This window comes from Acipenser ruthenus, chromosome 20 (assembly GCF_902713425.1).
Source record: "Acipenser ruthenus chromosome 20, fAciRut3.2 maternal haplotype, whole genome shotgun sequence".
In the NCBI taxonomy this organism is placed as follows: Eukaryota; Metazoa; Chordata; class Actinopteri; order Acipenseriformes; family Acipenseridae; genus Acipenser; species Acipenser ruthenus.
In genome coordinates this window covers 30527800-30551016 of record NC_081208.1, presented here as the reverse complement: position 1 = coordinate 30551016, position 23217 = coordinate 30527800, and the positions used below count along the sequence as shown (strand labels likewise).

The 23217-nt window shown below is 41.8% G+C and overlaps 1 protein-coding gene across 8 annotated transcripts; it reads left to right on the top strand.

Annotated features, from left to right (window-relative positions):
• The first annotated feature begins 1866 nt into the window (after positions 1-1866).
• Positions 1867-21396, top strand: LOC117425940 (epithelial splicing regulatory protein 2-like). Of its 8 annotated transcripts, none has more exons than XM_058993914.1 (17): positions 1869-2097; positions 2259-2416; positions 3020-3148; positions 9127-9240; positions 9739-9853; positions 10092-10190; positions 10904-10958; positions 11269-11379; positions 11844-11976; positions 12231-12273; positions 13005-13306; positions 13555-13773; positions 14474-14660; positions 15478-15733; positions 16042-16216; positions 17328-17445; positions 19512-19701. In XM_058993914.1, the coding sequence occupies exons 1-16, from the start codon at positions 1956-1958 to the stop codon at positions 17415-17417; spliced, it is 2328 nt and encodes a 775-aa protein (XP_058849897.1). In that variant the 5' UTR covers positions 1869-1955; the 3' UTR covers positions 17418-17445; positions 19512-19701. The 8 variants fall into 8 exon arrangements, with proteins under 8 accessions (XP_058849894.1, XP_058849895.1, XP_033899157.3 ...); XM_058993913.1 differs by having other exon boundaries at positions 14450-14672; XM_058993915.1 differs by having other exon boundaries at positions 1870-2097; positions 14474-14672; positions 19512-19650.
• The last annotated feature ends 1821 nt before the right edge of the window (positions 21397-23217 follow it).

The following is a 23217-nucleotide window of genomic DNA, read 5'->3' as shown; positions in this document are numbered from 1 at the left end:
CAGACCTCCCACCCCAGAGAACTGTACAGCTGATAACTGCTAAACACCACCTGCTGCAGGACCCCACCTGTCTTAAAGGAGTGTTAAACAAGACCACTAATTATAGCAGGGCTGGCTGAAGCTGGCCCTTCCACGCCTGGTCTTTGTTCCAACCCTGCTCTAAATTGTTTAAACCCTCCATCCAGGCCTGAAGAAGGTAATTCTATCATTTTACTGGAATGCCCCTCCAGGACCGTGATTGGACACTCCTGTATTACAGGATACCATGTTCATCCAGAACTACATGCTGTACATGTCTGTAAAGCTGCCTGCACTGCCCTTCCATTACAATGAGTGTGCATTACTCGCTAGTCCTGTTCCAGAGCTGTTATCAGAAGCTAACCCCCTGTGAAAAGTTTACGTGCCTTTGTGGGAGTGTTTCCAGTAGCACTGGAGAGTGGGAGTGGGATGTTTGCTCAGTCCCTGCCAAGCTGAGCCTGGTTACTGTATAACCTGGGAGCACGGCACACAGGAGACCTGCCCCTACAGGAAGTGCCTGCCTGTGACAGGACAGTGACGTTACAGGGAGACCAGTGGGCACTTCACAGGGCAGCACGCCACGGTCCCATGCAATACAATACAGGCAGACAGTTTTGAAGTTTACAAAGCAGAAGAAAGCCCTGCTAAGTTTACAGCCTAGCACAGCAGACTGCAGTAAAGCATGGTGCCTGCATGGGGACAGCATGGTGAATCCCATGAGTCCCACACAATGATGGGAATTCATGGGAAATGAAAACCTACCATGCGACTTCGCGTTATTCTTTTAACTTGTATGATAAACTTGCCCAACACATTTGTTTCTGTTTTTTTTTCCAGTTGTATTCAAAGTATAGATATGTTTGTATGCGAACAACTAGCTTAAGTAACCAATAACTATATGATATATAATAATGATGAAAACCTGCATAAGACTGGAAACATCTCCGTTCCCTTTCTATTTTTATCAATGTAATTCTATTGTTGTTCTTAGGCATGTGATGTGTTTTTTTTTTGTGAAGTCTGCCAGTTTAAACTGGAATTTCTATTCCTAATAGGAAACATAGACCTGTAATCCCTGTATATCATGCTTTGTTCTGTTCGGGCAGCAGTGTGGAGTAGTGGTTAGGGCTCTGGACTCTTGACCGGAGGGTTGTGGGTTCAATCCCTGGTAGGGGACACTGCTGCTGTACCCTTGAGCAAGGTACTTTACCTAGATTGCTCCAGTAAAAACCCTACTGTATAAATGGGTAATTGTATGTAAAAAAAATAATGTGATATCTTGTAACAATTGTAAGTCACCCTGGATAAGGGCGTCTGCTAAGAAATAAATAATAATAATAATAATATATCTCAGGGATGTATGAAACCCAGCACCACTAGTTTGGAACTAGTTATTCTACACATTATATGAATTCTGGGTATGTGATGTCTTTCCTTTATTGCATGAATGGACCTTGCTACTAAGGATAACCATGTTGGATAAGCAGATGAACCAAAGTAAGTATAAACCCATCGTGCTGCTGTCCCAGTATGTCGGCTAATAATATTGTGCATTAGTTTTTATACACGATGTACTGTACAGTTTCGATTATGCCTAGATTTAATTTCACAAAAACAATATTGCTTCACAAAAAGATTATAAAGATCCCATAATCCGTCACGGACAAAGATTATTACAAAACTTTTAAAATGATCCAGGCAGGTGATTTAAATATTGAAATTACCAATAGGTAAAGGTGATCCTGGAAAAAAAATGAAAACAGGATACTGCTACTTCCTGGGAGCCGTGAAAGAGAGAGAGAGAAAAAGTTTTGTAAAAAGCCAATCAGCTTGGATTGCATAGTTGTGGGTGTCTGCACGTCACACCCTTACCTTTTGGAAAGAGCCAATGGCCTTATCCTCTTGGGAGATTGACTAGATCGCATGGGTTGAACCAAATGCAGGTAACCAAGAGAAAGAAAAAAATCCTCAGCGCTTGTTATGGTGTCAGAGTGAAAGGGACCCGAAGCTTTTTTTGTTCATTTACCAGTCAGACCAGAAACTCGGGAAAAGGAACACACGCACACGAGTCTGGACCAGGTAGAACATTCGGTCGCGCACTCTTTTCGTATTCTGTTTGAGAACTCTTCTTTTCTTTTGGTTTTACATTTAATTTCTAGATCTTTTTTTCCCCCCTTATCACTTGGAGAAAAGGTGACCCTCGTGTTATTTTTTTGTTTGGTCTGTGCCTGTGATTGTAGTTTTCTGCCCCTTGTGGTCCCCCCTGATGGCTTCGCACAATGATACTGTGGTGGTGTTGTTTGGGGCAACAGCTGGTGCAAATGGGGTTAAACTGGGTTCGGATGAGAGGGAATTAATTCTCTTGGTGTGGCAAATTGTGGATCTGCAGAACAAAAAGGTACGGACCACCTGAGCTGATTCATGATTTTTCTTTTTTTTTAATATATATATTTTAAAACAGCGATAATTGTTCTATCAAAGTTTCACAGTGCTTTGACACCTATAACCAAAAGGCACTGTTTTCCCGTTCATGCATTATTCCTTTCACAAATTTAGGGACAGGTGCCGGTAAATTCAATTTAGCTGAAAGATTTCGTTTTTGTGTGTGTGTTTTTTTTTTATATATGTGGAAATAAAATTGGTATATTTTTATTTAGAATGTCCACGGGTTACCACCTTTATTTAATTTAAGTGGATTGCTGACACGAAAAAGACAAACCAAATCCGTTGTTAAAAGGTTTCTGTGAAAAGGCAATGCATGTACGGGTATCTATTTTTTGGTTATAGCTGTAAAGGGTTTATTGGGTTAGAATTGAACGTTAAGTTAACAGATTTGCTAGCAGCTTGTTTATTGTGTACATGTTTTGCGCATATTTTTTGTAGTGGCTTGAGTAGTAACTAAAGCTGACATTTTTCGGTGCTTTTAAAACAAACAACAAATAAATAAATACAGGTGAGGCTCATTTATTTTTCTGTGTGTATATATAAATATCTTTTACAGGTGGGAGAATTACACAGGTGCCTTGTAAAACCCGATAGTCTGGAACTAGCAGAGCAGTGTAAAGAAGACACGGCTCTGAATTTGGAAGACATTTCTAAAGCCGAGCCTTTAGACGACGTTCTGCAACAGGTGAGTCCACTGCCTCATAATGACTGGGAGAATTATACTGATTGGAGCACGGCCGCTGGAGCGGAAACTAAGCGGCAGCGACGGTGCTATTGTTTTCACATTAACAAACACAGACCCGGGGTAGCGAGGGAGGGGGATATATGAATGGAATAACACCAGGAACTAAACTAACAGGCTTCTTGATACAAACATCAAGCTGTCTTATGGGACCACATGTAATCTATTTAAAGTTTGTTTTAAAGTCTGCTGTGACAGTGTAGTTTAAATAATAAGTGAGGATCTTGACAGTCATTGACAGTGTTACTGGAGTCTCTTGTATTCCAGGGGTGTGAGAGATTCATGAATTATTGTCCTCCAAAATTCGAAACTAGGACCAGTTGAGTTGACATGTTTGTAATTCAGAATGACAGTAATAGCAACAGCATCCAATTTAAACAAACACCTCATGAACTAATTACTGACCGGACTTTATTTCAATAATTATAATGAATCGTGTGCCTATAAACAGACATTTTCTGTAAACACAGGATCATGAATTATTTAGTCTGTTTGCTTCATGCGTTGGTAAATTAACTCTTTCAGCACAAAGTAACTGTACAGCAAGAATGCTCTTGTATAACTAATTGGTTTGTCAAACTAGTTTTGTTTTTTTATACTGGGGGGGGGGGGGGGGAATCAAAAGTGGGCATAGGTGGACATCGGTATGTTAGACTAGTTTACAGTTTTGGGTGGAGTTCTCTTATCTATACTACTAGCGTGGTCTACAGTGTTGAGTGGAGTTCTCTTTCCTAGACCTGTACGCAAATCGGCACTGTTGAAAGAGTGCAGTAAAGTTTGGTGTTTTGTAGCAGTCTGTTAAACCAACAACTGCGCTCTAACACTTTTATTAATAAGAAAATTCCTCAAATGAATGAAAGCTGTGTGATAAGGACCCGATGTCCTGTTGGTGCCATATTTTATAGGGTTAACTACGTGATTGTTTCACTGTTCCAGTATTGTATAGATCATGAGGTGTGCAGTTTAGAAATGTTTTACAGATCTCCCAAAGGAATACATTTGTGCTTATTTATGGACATTGCTGTTTCAGTTAGTGGGCCTGTCTGATTAGTATTTAAAGGGGGGTGTAGCCTACTGCACCATGCCGGGGTTCTTATAAAACAAACGCAGGGTGCTATTAAAAGCTCGTCCCTCTTAATTGAACAGCTCACTGTCCACAGTCGTATGCAAGACCCCAGAATATGCAATGATCTAGAACAGATCTCTGTGCGCACTATCCCAAGAAGCATGTTTCCTGGGTGTATGCGGTTCGCTGGAATGGGCAGTTACCAGCTGTATAATTAGGCGGAATACTGTTTGTGTCTAATCTGTTGTTCTTGGTGCTGGAGATTAGCACCCTGGAAGTTTTAGTCCGTTCAGCAGAACAGTGTTTGTCTTTAAGGAAAGATGTAGGATAGAGATTGTGAATTTGAATTGCAGCATTCGGTTAGTCCGTGGCGATGATGACTCTGGGATACAGATCACCAGCAGGTCCGGTCTTGTCTCTGTTCTCTACTCTGCAGACATCTGGAAGACGGGATGTTTACTTCACAACACGCCCAGACTGTAATTACACGCTGGGCTTTGTACAGAGAGGGGGAGGGGGGCAGTGTGCGATTGCTTGTACTTTTCTGTTATCAAATATAAATAATATCTCTGTCTCTTTTTATGACCACAGTATAGTTTATGATCATTAAATGATAGCCAGTTACATTTTTTTTCTACATCTTTTGTGATTTGCCTTACAAGTAAACTTTGATGGAAACCAGAATAATACCTGGATAGGCAATTGATGGACAGTGTAGCAGGTATAATTTCAAATGGATCTTTTTGGTAATCAATCAGTCCTTTAATTCAGTATTTCAGTTCTTGCATCCCTTTTCATTTTCTCTGGATTGTTTCATGGACATGAGCAGCAATCTCAGCTCCTCTCACATTGCTATGGACAGCCACACCTCAACTTCCATCGGGTGCTTTTTTTGGTTCATGATTTTTAGCTTGAAATTTAGTGCAGATTTTATTCCTTTTTACTCTCTCATGTTTAAACCCATGTGAATTGCAAATACCTGTGTGTCTAAGTGGACCTGTGTGTTACATCCAAAATAATGTTGCTCAATTGAAAACTGTTCCAGTAGAGAAACTTGTTCAGAATTATTATTGAGTAACCACATGGCATGACTTGGGTAGTGGGTGAATGTGATTTCCTCTGAAATGAATACGATTTATAAAAAAAATAAGTTTCTAATTTTTATTTTACTTACTCAATTGTACCTGATACTGGCAGCATATTTTTTTCCTGGCCAGATCTGTAGTTCAATATTAGAAGCGGTTTGAGTTTTAGATACACACTATATAAATCTACATTTAGTTTTATTCCTGCCTCTTATTTACTGCCATGACACAAACTTCACGCAGATAGCTGAGGAGGACCTGCTTTGCAGTCAGTGTGTCGGCTATCGGAGGGAAGAGATGCACATGTGAAATAAAAGACTTGTCACACCTTGTGCAGGCTGTCCTGAAGCAAGTCGAATCATGTTGCTGCTCATTGCAGTTCTGACTGCAAAATAATGGGTGTTGCCCTTTAAGTAGCCAAACTGGCTAATTGACTCATAAGCATGGGGTACTCCAGGTGATGGGGTGTAACTGGATCACTAGAAATGCTGCCAGAGCTTTTCTGTCATTTCTTTGTGTGTGTGTGTGTGTGTTATCTTGTGCTTGGCGCGCCCCCTCTCTGAAAGTTGGCTGTGTTGTCCAACTGGTTCTACCTTGCAGTACAAACAGTGTTGAGTAAACAGCCCGATCCAAGAGGTGCAATCGATAGGAATGGGGCTGAAGATCACTACTGCTGTACTAGGAGTTGCCCTTGGTGTGTATGGAGCAGGGGAACATGACATTTGCAGTTTTGAAATGAACCACTATTTTTTTGACCAGTTTTTAGATTTCGAAAGCTTTACAAATGTGTTTGTTAGTTCTAAGGTTGGCCAGTTTTAATTAAATATTTGTTTTTATACTGTTGTTATTTTTCCCATGCAGATTCCCAGAACTGCATGTATTCCTCCCCCCCCCATGTCAAACAAGGACCAAACATGTTGATCAATAGAATACTTGTCTTATTATTTTACTAGTTAACAACTTACACGCGTATTGCATTTTTTCAATTTGTTTTTACCTTACAATCCCTGTCCAAATTTGAATTGCACCTTCAAAGTACAGTACTTAGCAAAAAACAACCTCCTTCTGCCTGGCTAACATTGTTTCTCAGCCAGCTCCCCCTGGAGGGTGTTTGTTTTTTAGTGCTGTATTTTCTATGACTCGTCACATGTTTGTAGTCGGTGGTTTCATTCTTACTCGGGGAGGTTAGCCTGAATCATGGAGCAACAACATTTCTATTCATACATGTAGAAACTGGAGTACTGGGATTAAGAATGCAGGAATTTTGAAAACAGATGATTCATTCCTCTTTAATTCCACAGTCACATGTTCGAAATGTTGTCCTCGTGGCCACACACACGTTTCCCTTGGAATTATTCCACAGTGTTTTGCATAGCAGCCAGTTCCCATTGGGTTCTGGGTAGGGTTGGAGGAGTCCTGTTTGCAGTTTAGATGGACTGTTTGTTTTATTTTTATAGAAATCTTCCATCATCATTGCGCCTCATTTTTCAGAGCAGAAAGAGGTTTCATTATCTGTTCACGCTATTTTGGAGACTCCTTTACCATAACATTGTTCCAACAGGGCACAGAAGCTGAGCAGGGAGGCATGTCCAATTTACCAACACACTCAAACTCTTAACTAACCCCGTCTAAAGCAAGTGACTGAAATTTAAAACTGCTGTCATGTGGGGTGTGAGCTGACGTTGAATTTGTTTTACATTTAAACACCAACAGTATATTTTAGTGTTGTAATGACATACACCTGGCATCTTTTGAACAAGTAGTACAACCAGTTTTTAGAAAGGAGCTGTCATTAGCCTTTGCATCTAACTTGGTTTAAAAAAATTAAAAAAGTCATTCTGTAACCGAGGCAAATTAGGAAGGGTTTTTCTGTGAATGTATCTGTATAGTTCCTAGCTTGTCTGTTTACAGACACTTGAACCAAGAGAAGAGTCAACGATGTGCTCCCCCTTTGGTGACCAGTTAACCTGGGTATCCCTGCACTCTGCAAGCATGCTTTCGCAAACTTCATTTGTATATTTTTGTTGACAAAAGTGTGAAAAATGTATTGAGAAAGGTTCCAATAAAGGGCTTCCTATTGACCAAAATATACAAGTGCCTGGTCTGGGGAGTCCAGCTTAAAGGCGGCTGTATCAACCTTTACATTTAATTAATTCATGCAGGCTGGTTTCACAGAACCTGTTAGCACTAATCTTGGACTCGCTTATTTTATTTTAGGTTGTCAGAACGTTGTTTATTTAAGTGCACTCTGTATTGCTTGCTTGCGAGGCCCTGCTTTTTAATCGCACAGTTTTGTAAATGTGTTTCAGTGTGTGAGGTCGTCCTCCTTTGTGAATGTAGCACAAGTGTCTAAGTGTAAATGGACCAGTTTAGCTTACTGGAGTTGGGCAGCTTTACTGGACCACCATACTATCTTGTCGATAGTACATTTTGCATAAGGCTCAAGTTACAGTATTTTGGGTTCAGTTGTTCTTTTGACATTGGAAGTAATTGAGTGGAAAGGTGACCTGGCTCTTGCAAGACTCTTGTTGAGGATGAGTGAGGTCATCTTTAATCCAGCATGTTGCAGTTAGCCATCTTTACACCAGTGTGTCTTTACAGTGAATCGCGAGAACTGTTTGATTTCTGTATAGACTGTGTTTTCTATTGTCCAACCATCTTTTGTAATAAATGTTTTTGTATGGTCTGTACAATATTTGATAGAGTCGTGTAGAGTTCCTGACTCGATCACCAGCCCCCCATACTTCAATGAAGTTGAAGCCATTGGTGCACCATGGTCTGCTGTGGACGTGACTAAGCAAAGGGACCACAATGTTTCTGCCTGCTGTCATGTGAACTCGGGTCACCACTTGTGATGAAAGACTTGGCAGTAGAACATATAGTAAGCCTAAACAACATTGCATTGAATTTCCAATGGGAACCTTCGGGAGGAATGGAATAAATCTTGGAAGAGATAGAAAGGATTGTCATGTTAGCACAAAGATCAATCCACAAAAGATTCTGCTAAAAATCAGCACAACGATGCTTTTTTTAAAACCGAATACTGAGAATGAAGCAGCGATGTCAAGAATCCACGATGCAGTACCAGCAATTCAAAAAGCACTTCCAAATAATACAATACAAATGTGTAGTGGGGAACAGAAACACAAAACCCAAGGGCATTTCCATGGGGGGAGGAGGGGATCAAACACATCACTCTCACTTGTGTTCTCAATTGGTGTAGATTCGTGGCTACTTTCGTGTTGGTTTGTTATTTTGTATATGTAAGGTGCCACTTTGCTTCGTACCGTGTTGGATTTCTTTTTCTGAACGTGCTCCATGAACCCAGTAACCCCCGCTGAAGGAGACAGGGAACAGGCAGAGAGCTGACTGCTAAACACTGGACACTGCAGCAGACGCAGCCCTTCCCTGAAAGGTTGTTTTTTTCCTGCTTGCTATCTGTTCTGTTGTGTGTAAACTGCACCTACCTGCATGTCTCACCTCCCTCCCGGGGGCGATCCCAGATCCTGCTGATTTGAACTTGTCCGCCCGCTTCATTTTTTTTATTTTTTTTTCTTGCGCAAACAGAAACCAGTCCGACCAGCTTTTCTGCTTGTTTCTAAGATGGGAGTAAAACTTTTGTTTGGATCGCTTCACTAACTGAATAATCTAGATGATGTCTCCTGCACTTCAGAAACACAAGTAATGCTTGTCAGGTTTTTTTTTTTTTTTTTCCCTCAATTCCTTAGTGTCTGCTTTTGTACTAAAGAGTCTGTCTCTACTCTCTGCAGTTTCACCAGTCCGTGTCGAGCGAGCTGAAGGACCTGGGTAGGAGCTCCTTCACACTCTGCACAGACGGGCCCTTGCTGATCAGACAGGTCTTCCATCCAGAGGCCTCCAACAAGGTACGTGGTGGAAGCCAGGCTGGCGGCATTAACACACCCTAACCTCATACATTATAAGAGAACTGACCAAAGCAGAGAAATGTTTTGCATATTATATATTTTTTTCTTTGTCATCTGTTTTACAAGCACCCCTGTGGTCTTGGTAGAGTTCTCAAACATGTCTCTTCTCAAGTCATCTGGTACACCAGAGTCTTAACCATTAAGCTGAGGGAACACGAAGCCACTTTGTGGCTTGGAACTTGGTTTCAGGAGACTAGGTTTCAGGCCACTGCATGAACACCAGGGGAGACGTGGGGTTTGATACAGCAAAGTTGCCTCATACTAGGTCTCCTGGAACCAGTTTCAAGCCACTGTTCTTGATAAAGTTCCTTGGTGTTCCCTCAGCTTTAACCTGCCTTTTTTCTATAACACCCTGCCCCTAGTACGTGGTTGAAATGCCACTTTTGTTCTGTGTGGTATCTGTCACTGATGTATTCTTCCATCCCTCTCTCTCCGCAGAATCTGGTCCTGCCAGATTGTTTTTATTCCTTTGTTGACCTGCGGAAGGAGATTCACAAATGTTGTCCCGACTCCGGCTCTGCGCAGGATCACACCCTGTCCTCCATGGCAGAATGTATCCTTTGTGTTCTCATCCCCAAGGCAATCGCTTTCTCTAAACCGGCTTTGAGGAGACGGGAGAGCTTTGCAGGAGCCAGACCCCTCCACATGCCTGTGTATTTAACTCACTTTTGGCTAAGGGTCCCTGTCAGTATCTGTCATTTCGATGTGCACTCTCATGGCTTGAAAGGTTACCAGGTCACAGCCGTCTGTCCGTTCTGAGTTTTTTTTTTTCTTTAACTTCCCATGTTCAGATTTAAACATCCCTACAGAAAACACAGAGACAAGCGCAGGGGTCTGGGAGGTGAAAACTATGGCGACAATCGTTTTACGACTTCTTTCTGAACCACACAGTAAGTCTTTTTTAAAATATATTTCTCTTAAACATCACGGATAGTCTCCCCACCAGTCAAAGGCAACAATTGCCCAGTTCTGGCTTAATTTAGAAATACTAAAAAGAATAAATAAAATGTAGTTCAATGGCAAATGTTTTGACTTCCGGTTGAAACCCTTGCCATTGAAATACATTTTCTTTTAGAATTTCTAAATGTAGCACTATTGAGTGTTTTTAATAGTACTGGATAATTTGGACGTTTCAAACTCACTCTTTCCATTGCCTCTCAGTCTGAAGGTGTGTTTATTGCAATGACTCCTGGCAGTGCAAGTAATGCATTGCAATGAAATAGCCATGTTCCTGGAGGGGGGTATTGCTTGTTTTATTACCCTAGAAGTGCCATGGACTGCTTGGCCTAGAGCGCTCTGCGATAAGTTCCAATTTGAAGAAAGCAAATGCCCCAGCACAGATGTAACATGAGGCGTGTAATCTTCTGGTAATAAATCTGGTAATAAAGGAACTTCTAGCTGCTTTGTTTGTATAAGTCTTTGTATTTAAACACAGCCCTTTTTAAAAAAAATAAAATAAATACAAAAAAATAATAATTCTTTGATACGTTGAAAATCAAACTTTCAAACGTGACTGTCTGTAACGGTGTAATGAATTGGTATTCACATGCCACAGATCATTATAACAGCCCAGGTTTGTCAACTCCGTGCCTTTCCGTTGCAGATCACAAATTCACAGACTTTGAGACCGTGAAGTACAACTTTGAAACCGGCGCCTGGTGAGTGTTGCCTACGAATCTGTTCTTTGCAGACGTTGGAATAGCTTTGTATTTGATCAAATGTAATAAAAACAAAAGATGAACTTTCTCTTCATGTGATACGTTATGTAACAAGTAATTTCCTTCTAAACTTCTTTCTTTATATTCGCAAGATCCTTCCTTGAAGACTTTGGTTGCTTGGTGTAAAGGGATTTTGTAAAGCTAGTGTGGCTGCCGTCTGAATCCCTTGTGGTGTATACTGCTGTCCAGTGACAGTCGCCGTGCCTGGCCCGACCCAGGGGGTACCTGACAGTTTGTGTTCATCTTACAGCAGGAAGTCGGAGGCTGTGGACAGCGAGACAGTGATCCGAGCCAGGGGACTCCCGTGGCAGTCTTCAGACCAGGACATTGCCAGGTTCTTCAAAGGACTCAACATCGCCAAGTGAGTGTACGATGGGCAGGGCATTCCTCACATCACTGCCTGCTTTTGAGCTTGGGAAAACTCTGATTTGAGTCTCTCTCTCTCTCTCTTCCTCTCTCTCTCTCTCTCTCGTTAAAGAAAAGCATGGGTTCAAACAAGCTGATAGAAAATAAACGTGCAGCAAAGTTAATCTCAAATCTCCTTGCGTGCTGTGAACCGTGTTTCTATTGATCTTTGGTTCTTAACTCCAGTGCGCTTACGACCACCTCTGAGTTTCCAGATGGTGTATCCCAGCAGTGATTCCGCCACCAGGGTTACCTGAGGATGAGGTTCCCTGGCTGGGACAGTCCTACCTGGTTACTGAGCTCTTGCAGGGGCAGGGTCCCCTGGCTGAGACAGTCCTCCCTGGTTACTGAGCTCTTGCAGGGGCAGGGTCCCCTGGCTGGGACAGTCCTCCCTGGTTTTCATGCTCTTGTCTCTTGCAGGGGCGGGGTGGCGCTGTGCCTCAATGCACAGGGCAGGCGAAATGGAGAGGCACTTGTTCGGTTTGTCAGTCCAGAGCACAGAGACCTGGCTCTGGGGAGACACAAGCATCACATGGGCAGCAGGTATATAGAGGTGAGTGAAGGGGATGGCACAACTATAGTTTAGTAACAATGCCCCCAGATTGTGGAACTCCTTGCCCTTTTCTATGGGAGATGTTGTGTTTTTATCATTGTTATTCATTTCCTGTTTTCTTCAATAGTTTTGTTTAGATTATTATTATTATTATTATTATTATTATTATTAATAATAATTATTTTTACTTTGCCATTTTTACTACTTCTTGATATTTGTAGGTATCAAAACTAATTTGGTTTTGTACTTCACAGGTTTATAAAGCTACAGGAGAGGAATTTTTAAAAATAGCAGGTGGTGAGTTGCCTTTTTTTTTTTTTTGCAGTACAATTATAAATAAGTTGTATTTAATGTTGGATTACAGACCACTATACATGATAGATACACTTCCATTTATTACATTACATCATACAGCATTGCTTTTATCATCTGTCAGATGGTCATTTACCTGTCAGTTAAACAGGAAGGGATGGATTGCTGTATCTGGGGGAAGTACAGTAAAGGCAGTTATTGTGTGCTTTATAAGGGCCTTCAGTTCCTTTGCCAGGCGTACATCCCTAAACACTCTTATTCATGAATAAAAGAATGGGAGTTTACTCACCTTCCTGACATACCTTAGAAACACAGCCTCTATTACAGCACTCTGTTTGTAAAGGTACAGCTTCCATTCCCTGGTTCCTAGCCAGTGACCGATGATGACAACAAAAGCTAAGGGTATTGAATGTAACTTGCTATGAGGCAGTTCAAAGAATCAACCTCCCGGCAGTACCTGATCTGGATACGGGACCACTCGCTACGAGGGTAATGGGGGGGGGGGGGGGGGTGTTATTCTGAATGCTTGCTGCAGAAATCAAGTTGTTGTGGGGATTGAATTCAATATAACTGAGGCCACATTGTCAGCATACAGCAATGAGGATCCTCGGAAGGGTGGCACAAGGCAACTGCTGCTACACTGGAGAGTTTTACCTTGTGATGCGAAGCACCTCTCTCGCTCTCTCTCGCTCTCTCTATCTCATATATATATACAGGCACTTCCAATGAAGTTGCCCAGTTCCTGTCAAAGGAGAACCAGGTGATCATCCGCATGCGCGGGCTGCCCTTCACCGCCACCGCGGAGGAGGTGCTCAGCTTCCTGGGTCCAGACTGCCCTGTGACGGACGACAAGGAGGGGCTGCTCTTCGTCAAGTATCCTGATGGGAGGCCCACGGGGGACGCCTTTGTGCTGTTTGCCTGCGAGGAGTATGCTCAGAACGCCATCAAGAAGCATAGGGAGATCCTGGGCAAGCGCTACATAGAGCTGTTCCGCAGCACTGCGGCAGAGGTGCAGCAGGTAGTGGAGCGTTTCACCTCCTCCTGAGGTCCATTTTTAAGCTGTCATCTAGACAAAGTTACAGTTTTACACTGGCTAATATCATAATGAAATAAAAGGATGTATGTTTTAGCTGTTGTGCTGTAATGTCTTCTCTCGCTCTCTCTCTCTCGCTCTCTCTCTCTCGCTCTCTCTTGCTTTCACTCTTGCACCCTCTCTCGCTCTCTCCTCTCTCTCCCCCTCGCTCTCGCTCTCTCTCTCTGGTGCAGGTGTTGAACCGGTACATGTCCACACCTCTGATCTCCACCCTGCCACCCCCCATGCTGCCGGTGATCCCCCAGCCCTTCATCACGACGGGGCCGGCACGGGACTGCGTGCGGCTCAGGGGCCTCCCCTACACCGCCACCATCGAGGACATCCTGGAGTTCATGGCCGAGTTCACAGTGGACATCAAGCCCCACGGCGTCCACATGGTCCTCAACCAGCAGGTGAGCATCCCAGACAGCGCCTACTGCATAGCGGTTTGACCCATGACCTTGATTAGCCACAGTGTATAGGTAACAAGCTGAGGTGTGTCTTGTTACTTCTAGTAAAATCAGAAATGATCATGCAATGGGAGTCTTTCCATCCCAGACAACTCTTCAGGGCAGTCTGTGCACTTTGTCCATGTGTAATCTGTACATCACATTTGAGTTAACATCTTTGTGTTAACAGCAGCAGTGTGGAGTAGTGGTTAGGGCTCTGGACTCTTGACCGGAGGGTCGTGGGTTCAATCCCAAGTGGGGGACACTGCTGCTGTACCCTTGAGCAAGGTACTTTACCTAGATTGCTCCAGTAAAAACCCAACTGTACAAATGGATAATTGTATGTAAAAATAATGTGTAAAAAATAATGTGATATCTTGTAACAATTGTAAGTCGCCCTGGATAAGGGCGTCTGCTAAGAAATAAATAAATAAATAAATAAAATAAAAAAAATCTAGAGAACCGCTTATCTGATTGTGATGAAACTTGTTTAAGTCATTGTTTTAATTCTTGAGGGAATCTGAATACTTGCAGATGCCTGTCTTTTTACATGCATATGTGTGGCACACATTTTAACCTAGAATTTTAGTGTAGAAACCTGTGGCTTTTTTGGAGGAAGCTTTTCATATGTGTTTTAAAGTGGCAGTCTCCTGTCCCGTGCCAGGGTCGCCCATCTGGGGATGCCTTTATTCAGATGAAGTCCGCGGAGCGCTCCTTCCTGGTGGCTCAGAAGTGCCACAAAAAGATGATGAAGGACCGCTATGTGGAGGTGTTCCAGTGCTCCGGGGAGGAGATGAGTTTTGTTTTAATGGGTGGCACTTTAAACCGTAGTGGCTTGTCCCCACCGCCATGTAAGTTACCATGTAAGTGTGAAGATCTGCTGCTCTTCTTTCGCTGCTAAGGGGTGTTCTGCGTGGAAGGGGCTGGAACTCGGTGGCCTTTCCCCTTTGCACCTGATCAGTAATGCTGTAGGTTGAGGTTGATTTGAGGGGGTGAACGGTGAGGGCTCCTCAGTGAAGGGAACACAAATTCGGGGGATCTTCTGGGAATCTTCTCTCTAGGGCAGGGGTCTCCAACCCTGGTCCTGGAGAGCTACTGGGTCTGCTGGTTTTCGTTTCAACCGAGTTCTCAGTTACTTAATTGCACCAATTTTTGTCTTAATTATTCCAGATTAACAGGTGTTCCAGATCTTTAGCCATTGATGTAAAGACACCTATAAAACCTGCAGGATAGGGGCTCTCCGGGAGCAGGGTTGGAAACTTTAGGGTGTGCAGTAGATTTGTAAATGCTGGACGGGCCACCCACTGTGAAGACAGTTAACTGCTAAGTCAATCCATTGGGACTGTATGTGAAGGGGTCTATGATAAATCAAGACCAGAAATCGGTTCACCCATGTTGTGATTTGATTGTTTTTGTAATTAAATGAATCATGAATTTCTTTTTTTTTCCCCATTTAAATATGATGTTGATGCAGTATTTGCAAGTGTTGTAATTTTTTGGTAAGTTACAGTCTTACCTGACAGACTAGTCCAGATTTAAAATGGTTTCTTAAAGTTAAGATTGCTTTGCTTTAGCGAGGGTTCTGAACTGTAGGTGGCATGATGAGAGACGGCTTCTCCTGTTCACAGGGGAGGTAACGGTAATGTGTTCATCTCTGCCCTTTTGCAGGCCTCTCCCCACCTGGCTATGCTTTCCAGACTGCTGCCGCAGTGATCCCCGAAGCAGCGCTTTACCAGCCTCAAGCCCTGCTGGCCTCTCCCAGGACTCCCCAACCCCCTGCCCCCACAGCGCCCCCTGCTATCACTTACTACTCCACACAGGCCCACGCGCACGCCCACGCCCAGGCCCAGGCCCAGGCACAGGCTCAGCTCTACATGAACATGAGCATGAATATGAACATGAACTACACTGCATACTACCCGAGGTGAGCTCCCACTAGAGGCAGAGCATGGAACAGCTGCTGGTCCTTTCTCCTCCTCATCAATGCAGTTGTATTAGAAACTCGGTTATTAATGTTTATGTGGCCTGCAGAGGGGAATTCTGTAATGTTGCCAATCCATAATCTTTTAATAATCTACATGCATTTGTCCATATATTCATAGCAGAAAGACTTGCCAGGCTGTACTTAACATATATTCAAAGTCATGATAATTCTGATTCATTCATAAGTCCGAGGTGTTGAAATCCTTTATATTCCCCATTCTAACTCCCTGTATCTCTGCCCCTCCACAGCCCCCCTGTCTCCCCCACCACCATGGGTTACTTTGCTGGTCCACACGGCTCCATGGTCGCTGCCCAGGCCTCCCCCAGCGCCATGCTGCCCCAGCCGGGAGCCCTGGTCCGAATGCAGGGGCTGCCCTACAACACCGGCGTCAAGGAGATCCTCAGCTTCTTCCAGGGATACCAGGTCAGTGCTGCACATTGACTCCGGGCTTGACATTGACTTGAAGCTTCACAACCCCACAGTGGACCACAAGCACGAGACCTCGCACAGAGGGAAGGTGTCCTAACCAAGTCCTGTTCTTCCTTGTGCTGCCTTCCCTCTTGCTGACTGTGTTTGAATGAATGCTCCCTTCACCTCTGTATTGAGAGGGTGCAGTATTGTTTATAAATAGACTGTGACATGGGTGGTTCTGTCATAAGCAATGTCCGGAAATGTATTGTTTGATATCCAATTCTGTTTTGGATGTTGTCTGGGCATCATAGATCTCCAGATCTCAGTCTTGGTTCATATGATGGGAACATGCTTTCCTTTTAGATTGGATCTCTCTCTCTCTCTCTCCTTATGATTTCTTATACAAAGCCATGCCTGGGTTGGCTCACTATATTCATGTGCTGACTGTTATACCTGTAGATGATGCATCTTGTGTAGAGGGGTGACTGGGTTTGAGAGCACCATGTCTGCTTCATGCAGGAGAGATAGGACAAATGTTGGCATCAAAATATATTTTATAATGTACGCTACTTGGATCAGTCTACAGTTACAGAAACATACATCCAAAGTGGCTGACCTTTTATTTAATGTTCTTTTTTTCATTTTGAAAGTGACTCATACCAAAACATATTATATTTTGTTTCTTGTTTTTTCTCTATATAAAGCAAAATATGTGTTTTGTAACACTTCGTTTTAGAGCTTAAATATTCTCTGTGTTTTTGTAATTACTATTATTTAAAAGGATTGGGAGATCCTTGTTGTAACCTAGGACTTTGGGATCTCTGTGTGATTTGGCAAAACGTGGGCTGAAGAAGCATTATCCTGCATTGCCAGTTTTGTTAACAAAACCGTTCACTATCAGAGTGTTGACGTTTTTGACAGATCATGCCATCTTAACATCTTAAGTTAATATAAAGAATATTATTTGTTTTTATTTACTAATTTTTCTAAATGCTGTGTCTGTTAAATGTATTTAAAATATTCATCTTAACTGCTTTTAGGTTGTTTTTTTTTTTTTTGGGTGATTTTTAAAATACCATATTCATGTGTTGACTGTTGCATATATATCACACTTGTACTGTAGTATGCACCCGATGACTACAACAGCCTTATTCAGATGAATGATCAAGCAAGGAGCTTGTTACAACCTCCCAAAGAGTGGGTCTGTTTGTAATTGCCCCACCTTTCGTTAATCCGAGAAGGTAAGACCAAGCATGAGCTGAGCCGGACTGACTGCAGAGTGATCCGATGGGAGTTTCTGGGGGTGGTGTTTCTGAAGATAGCCCTGATCTTCTGCAAATCCTTTTCCTACCTTGCTTGTTTGGGAATGGTTTTCATCTTCCTTGCTCTCGTTTGAATCGGCTAACTTGGTTGAGGTTGTGGTAGCCATCATGATTAACACTTTCGATGAGGGATCTCTAGCCTTCAGTGTGGGTGGACCCTCTGGTGGTAGAGTGTGACTTGAATCTGTGTGCACTGTGGAACCTAGCTGCATCATGAAGGCAGGCTGGGGGGCTGCGTGGGTGTGCCGGCTGCATTACCAGCACCAGCACCAGCATCCGTCACAAACCACTATTAAAAGCAGGTCTGAAGCAACCTTTTCTATTTTTATCCCCATTATTTAATTTGCTTTCTTGCATAAAAAAAAAATCAAATTCTACCAGTAGTCTTTATTCATTAAAGCAGTTTTTCAGATGTTTTTCTTGACCAAATATCTTGGCACCACGCTTTAAATGTCAGCCAGGTTGCTATGTGCAAGTCTGTATTATATGTAGGGATTCTGATTTTCGGTTTTAACTGATTAAAACACCCCCGATACAAAAAAAATAAAATTGGTGGATAGCCAATAAACACCAGAAAACACAGTAAAAACTGTGGAAATGATTAATCTATTCACGTTGACTTTACCCTTTTCACATTTGCAAAAATAATAATAAATACATTTCCCTGTGCTGCTGGGCAATGTCCCGCCTTCCTGACTTGTATCTATCATTGATTCATTCTGAATACTTTAAACCCACCCCAACTACTGAGTGACAGCACATTCCTACATTTCTATTGGAGACTCTGCTTGCAAGATTTAAAACGAGATTACAATCAGGATGGAGGCTTGTTAGCGGGATTTAAAGCTGTATTACAGTTAAGACACGGAGGATTTAAAACAGAATTGTGGTGAAATGTACAAAAATGCCTACACACAAAAACCCCAGAAAAATGTGCCCGTGACCATAGGGATTTCGTTGTGGAAGACAGCAAAGGAAAGAAGGTACAACTTAAATGTGCAAGTTCTGTCGAATTACTATACATATTTTGACACACACACAAAAAAACACTCAAGCATTTTGGAAAGTAACCGAAAACACTAATTTCATACAGTATATCAAAAACGAAAGCCCCGAAAAAAAAATGATTTAGATAAAACTCAAATAGCTAAAAATAAGCACCGAAAAATATAATTAATAAAACCCGAAAAACAGAAGCCCTAATTATATGATTCTGTCACACTCCAGTTTTCCATTACACAAGTTATGTTTCATTATTATTTGGCCCAGAAGGTTGGAGATCACTCACTTGATATGCTTAGAATTTCTAGAACGGTGGAGGAAATGTCTGATTGATTGTGTTTGTGAGGACAAGCCCTCCTTGCACGTCTTACATGAGATGTGTAACAATCGTTGGAACGTGTTTTACTATTGCTGTTGGTAGTACAGGTTTGAAGTATGTAATGAACTGTAATGTGGATCCGGTTTTTATCAAGGTCTTTATACTAAAATGCCAAAAAAGAAATCTCAAACTGTCAATGTAACAAATCTAGCAACAAGCAACTCTGAAGGTTAACTTAAAGGGATTGAAAGTGTGCTTTTACTTCTTCTTTTGTAACATTAACAGTCATTGAGACTTTTTTTTTAATGGTTGCACATTTTATTTTGGCATACAGTGCTGATATTCTAGAAATTGTAGATGTTTCTACATGCATGTCAGATGGAGACTGTGTGTGTGTGTGTGTGTGTGTGTGTGTGTGTGTGTGTGTGTGTGTGTGTGTGTAATTTTGCTGTCTAGATCTGTCTGAACCAATGGAGGCTATATGCACACTGTATACAGCAAGTGGATTGAGTGGGAATCATCACATGTCAGAATGGAGCCTGGGTCCCTAAAAAGAAAGCTCTTCTGATAATCCCAGCAGGCTGTTGCGCCTCGCCAGAAAGCAGAGTGGCTCATTTGAAGCTGGGTTCCGTTGCTGAGTGTTCTGTGTCCTCTCTCGTTGCAGCTCCACCCAGACTCTGTTCTCGTGCTCTACAACTTCAGCGGCCAGTGCAGCGGGGAGGCGTTGGTGACTTTTCCGAATGTTGACACGGCGAAGCAAGCCGTGGCTGAGAGATCGGAGCGGACCCTGGCAGGTCGCTACATCAACCTCTTAGTGGTATAATCTGAGAGGGGAGGGGGGGGGGGGGGGGGGGGGGGGGGGGCAAGGGAAAAAGAGCTGACAAACAAAATGGAGCACTGTGCCTTTAAGAGACTGAAATGGAAGATCTTGTGTTTTTTTCTTTTTTTTTTGTATTTTCTCAAAGTGCCTTAGAATCTGAGGACTTATGTTCAGATTTCTTATTTAAATGTTTTTTTTTTTGTTTTTTTTTAGCAGTAGAAGAGAGAGATGAGAAATGTACAATAAATAAATCTCAGGTAGCCACTGTCTTGGTGCATGATGCATGGTGCACTGACCACTGCACTGCAACCCGGTGCCAGACATGTTCACACCAAACCAGCATGTGTTAGTATTCATGGCTGGGCCTGCGCTTGACCTTGGGGGGCTCGGTGGTAATGATATATAATATAATGAGAGATCCTGCTCTAGTTACATCACAAACCTAAACCTGGTCAAAGGAGAGCCAGCAGCCACTCCTTATTATTATTATTATTATTATTATTATTATTATTATTGGGTTTTTTTCTTTCTATTTTTGCAAAGCAGTTGGGAGCCCAGCAGAATCTTTGTTTATAAACACAAAGGAGTTGTCCGAACAAAATGTGAATGAAACCATTTCTTATTAACTCTGGGTCCACAAAGTAAATGTTGGGTCGTTCCGGTTGATCTTCTAAAGGGCTGTGTGCTTCACTGCTTTGAAAGCTAGAATGAAGCTTCTGCCTTCACCTGTCAACCTGAGTTCATGACCAGAGATCCTCAAAAGTGCCACAAAAAATGAATTAAAAAAAATAAATAAATAAAAAAAATAACTACTTTTATTATTTTATTTAAGAATATTATCTTTAAAACTAATTGTAGGCAATGTTAGTTTGGGCTACATTAAAATAAACTAATACCTTTTATTTTAAAGCAATTCTTTTGAAACTGATTTTTTTTTGCCTTTGTCTACTGTTTAAAACTCCTGGAGAGTGTTACTTTTCTTTTATTTTACCCCCCCCATACAGCTTCAGGATGCATTATTCCTCTTTAGTTATAATTTTTTTTTAGAGACTCCACTGCAGTCCGTTTCCAGATTGTTGTCGTCGTCTCCGTCGTCTCCTCTCTCTCGTCGTGGTTCCTCTACTGCCCTCTAGTGTAGGAGAATTAGAATTGCCCACCCAACACAGTAGCAGCAACAGTTGCTATGGGAGAGCCTCCCTGTACTTGCTGTTCCACCTGTTGTTACCAGCAAGATTCCAAGGGGGGTGGGGTAAATCTCATTCCAACTAAACACATCTTGGTGTGTGTATACTGTACACAGAACTGTTTTTGACATTGATTTACTTTGTGGTCTAATGTGCATCCAAAGTGTTAAGCCGAGTCTGTGTATTCCTGAAGGGGGGGAGGTACCTGTTTTCAGTTATTGTGCCTTCTAGAGCATGTTTAATGTAGATTTTCTTTTTTCTTTTTCTTGTATATACCTATAAGCTATGTGAATGTGTTTGTACATGATCTGGTTCCATGTGTGAATGTCCTGTGCAGTCCAAGCACTCAACCCTTATGCCTTAATTAAACACAGTGCAATACCAGCAGAACAAAGTGGGAAAGATCCTCGTGGGAGGTTGAGCTGTAGAGTTTGTTTCTTTTTTTTTTTTTTTTTTAACACAAGTTTGAAACTTGCATGGATTTAGAAAGATATGTATGCATCTTTATATTAAAAAAAATAATAATAATAAATGAAAAAAATTTACACAGCTTCTCCGTTCATTATCATCTTGCATATTTTAGTTCATAGGCTGATATTCTGCTTTGAACAGGGGTGCAAATTGGTTTAAAAGTTTGTGCTGAACTGTTTTGCACTAGAGAGCTTATAGGTGCTAAATTACAAGCTCTCACAACTTCCCACACAACACACCTTCTGTCCTGTGCATGTGAGTAGTCCAGATCCAATGAGAAACTATCATTATCTATGGTTGCTAAGGAATAAAAAAATAATTCAACATGTCTGCTGTTGCTTTGAGCTACCCTAGTGCTAGAATCTAAGGCCAAATTTGCATACCTGACACACGCACACACTACCAACTGCAGCACAGATACAGCACACAGACACGGAAATGCAGGAGCAGACCAGCGTGTATTTGTGACGTGATTTGTGAAAATGTTAGTAGAACTCACCTCACTCACGCAAAGCCAGTAAATCAAGGTTATTATCCTGCTTTGGTCACCAATGCCTGCGTGGTTGCTGGTAATGCTGAGGCATGTTAACAACCCTAAATAGCAGTGCTAGCTTTGCCTATTTAGGAAGGATTGTCACTCCTGTTCTTTCATCATAATAATAGTCGAGCTAGTACAGTAGTAGGGGGGTATGAAAGTTCACTTCATAGTGGAATGGCAAGAAAACCATCTAGCTTTTACTGTTTCAGCACTCAGAAACTTTGCAAAAAGTCAACCTTGCTAGAAGTAGAATTATTTCTGCTACACAGCTTGACCAGGGATATAGATAGATAGATATAGATATATCTATTTGTATGTAAAAAAATAATGTGATATATTGTAACAATTGTAACTTGCCCTGGATAAGAGTGTCTGCTAAGAAATATATATATATATATACATACACATATACACACACAGTACTGTGCAAACGTTTTAGGCAGGTGTGAAAAAATGCTGTAAAGTAAGAATGCTTTCAAAAATAGACATGTTAATAGATTATATTTATCAATTAACTAAATGCAAAGTGAGTGAACAGAAGAAAAATCTAAATCAAATCCATATTTGGTGTGACCACCCTTTGCCTTCAAAACAGCATCAATTCTTCTAGGTACACTTGCACACAGTTTTTGAAGGAACTCGGCAGGTAGGTTGGCCCAAACATCTTGCATTTTGTTAATTGATAAATATAAACTATTAACATGTCTATTTTTGAAAGCATTTTTTCACACCTGCCTAAAACTTTTGCACAGTACTGTGTGTGTATGTATGTGTATATATATATATATATATATATATATATATATATATATATATATCTTAGCAGACACCCTTATCCAGGGCAATTGTTACAATATATCACATTATTTTTTTACATACAATTACCCATTTATACAGTTGGATTTTTACTGGAGCAATCTAGGTGAAGTACCTCGCTCAAGGGTACAGCAGCAGTTTCCCCACCTGAGATTGAACCCAGGACCCTACGGTCAAGAGTCAAGAGTCCTGAGTCCTAACCACTACTCCACACTGCTGCCCCATATAATATATACACTCATAGCATTTTCCCTGGTATTTACCTCATGGACCTACTGGGCAAAGTCTTTGAAAACGAAAGGAAAACACATGCCCTAATCTGGGAATCAGGGTCCTATGCTCTACCAACAAATCTGGCCAGCCAGCTGGCTCATCTGCTGCCTGAAAACATTATTACATTTCTGTGCTGCGCTGCGCTTAAAGTATTGGTTTGGGTTAACAGTTAGGACGCGTTCAGATTTTATACTTCAATCATATCCCCACCCTAATTCTTCTTTGTTCCCAGCCTGTCTTCATAGATCATTCTTTATGCCCTAAAATA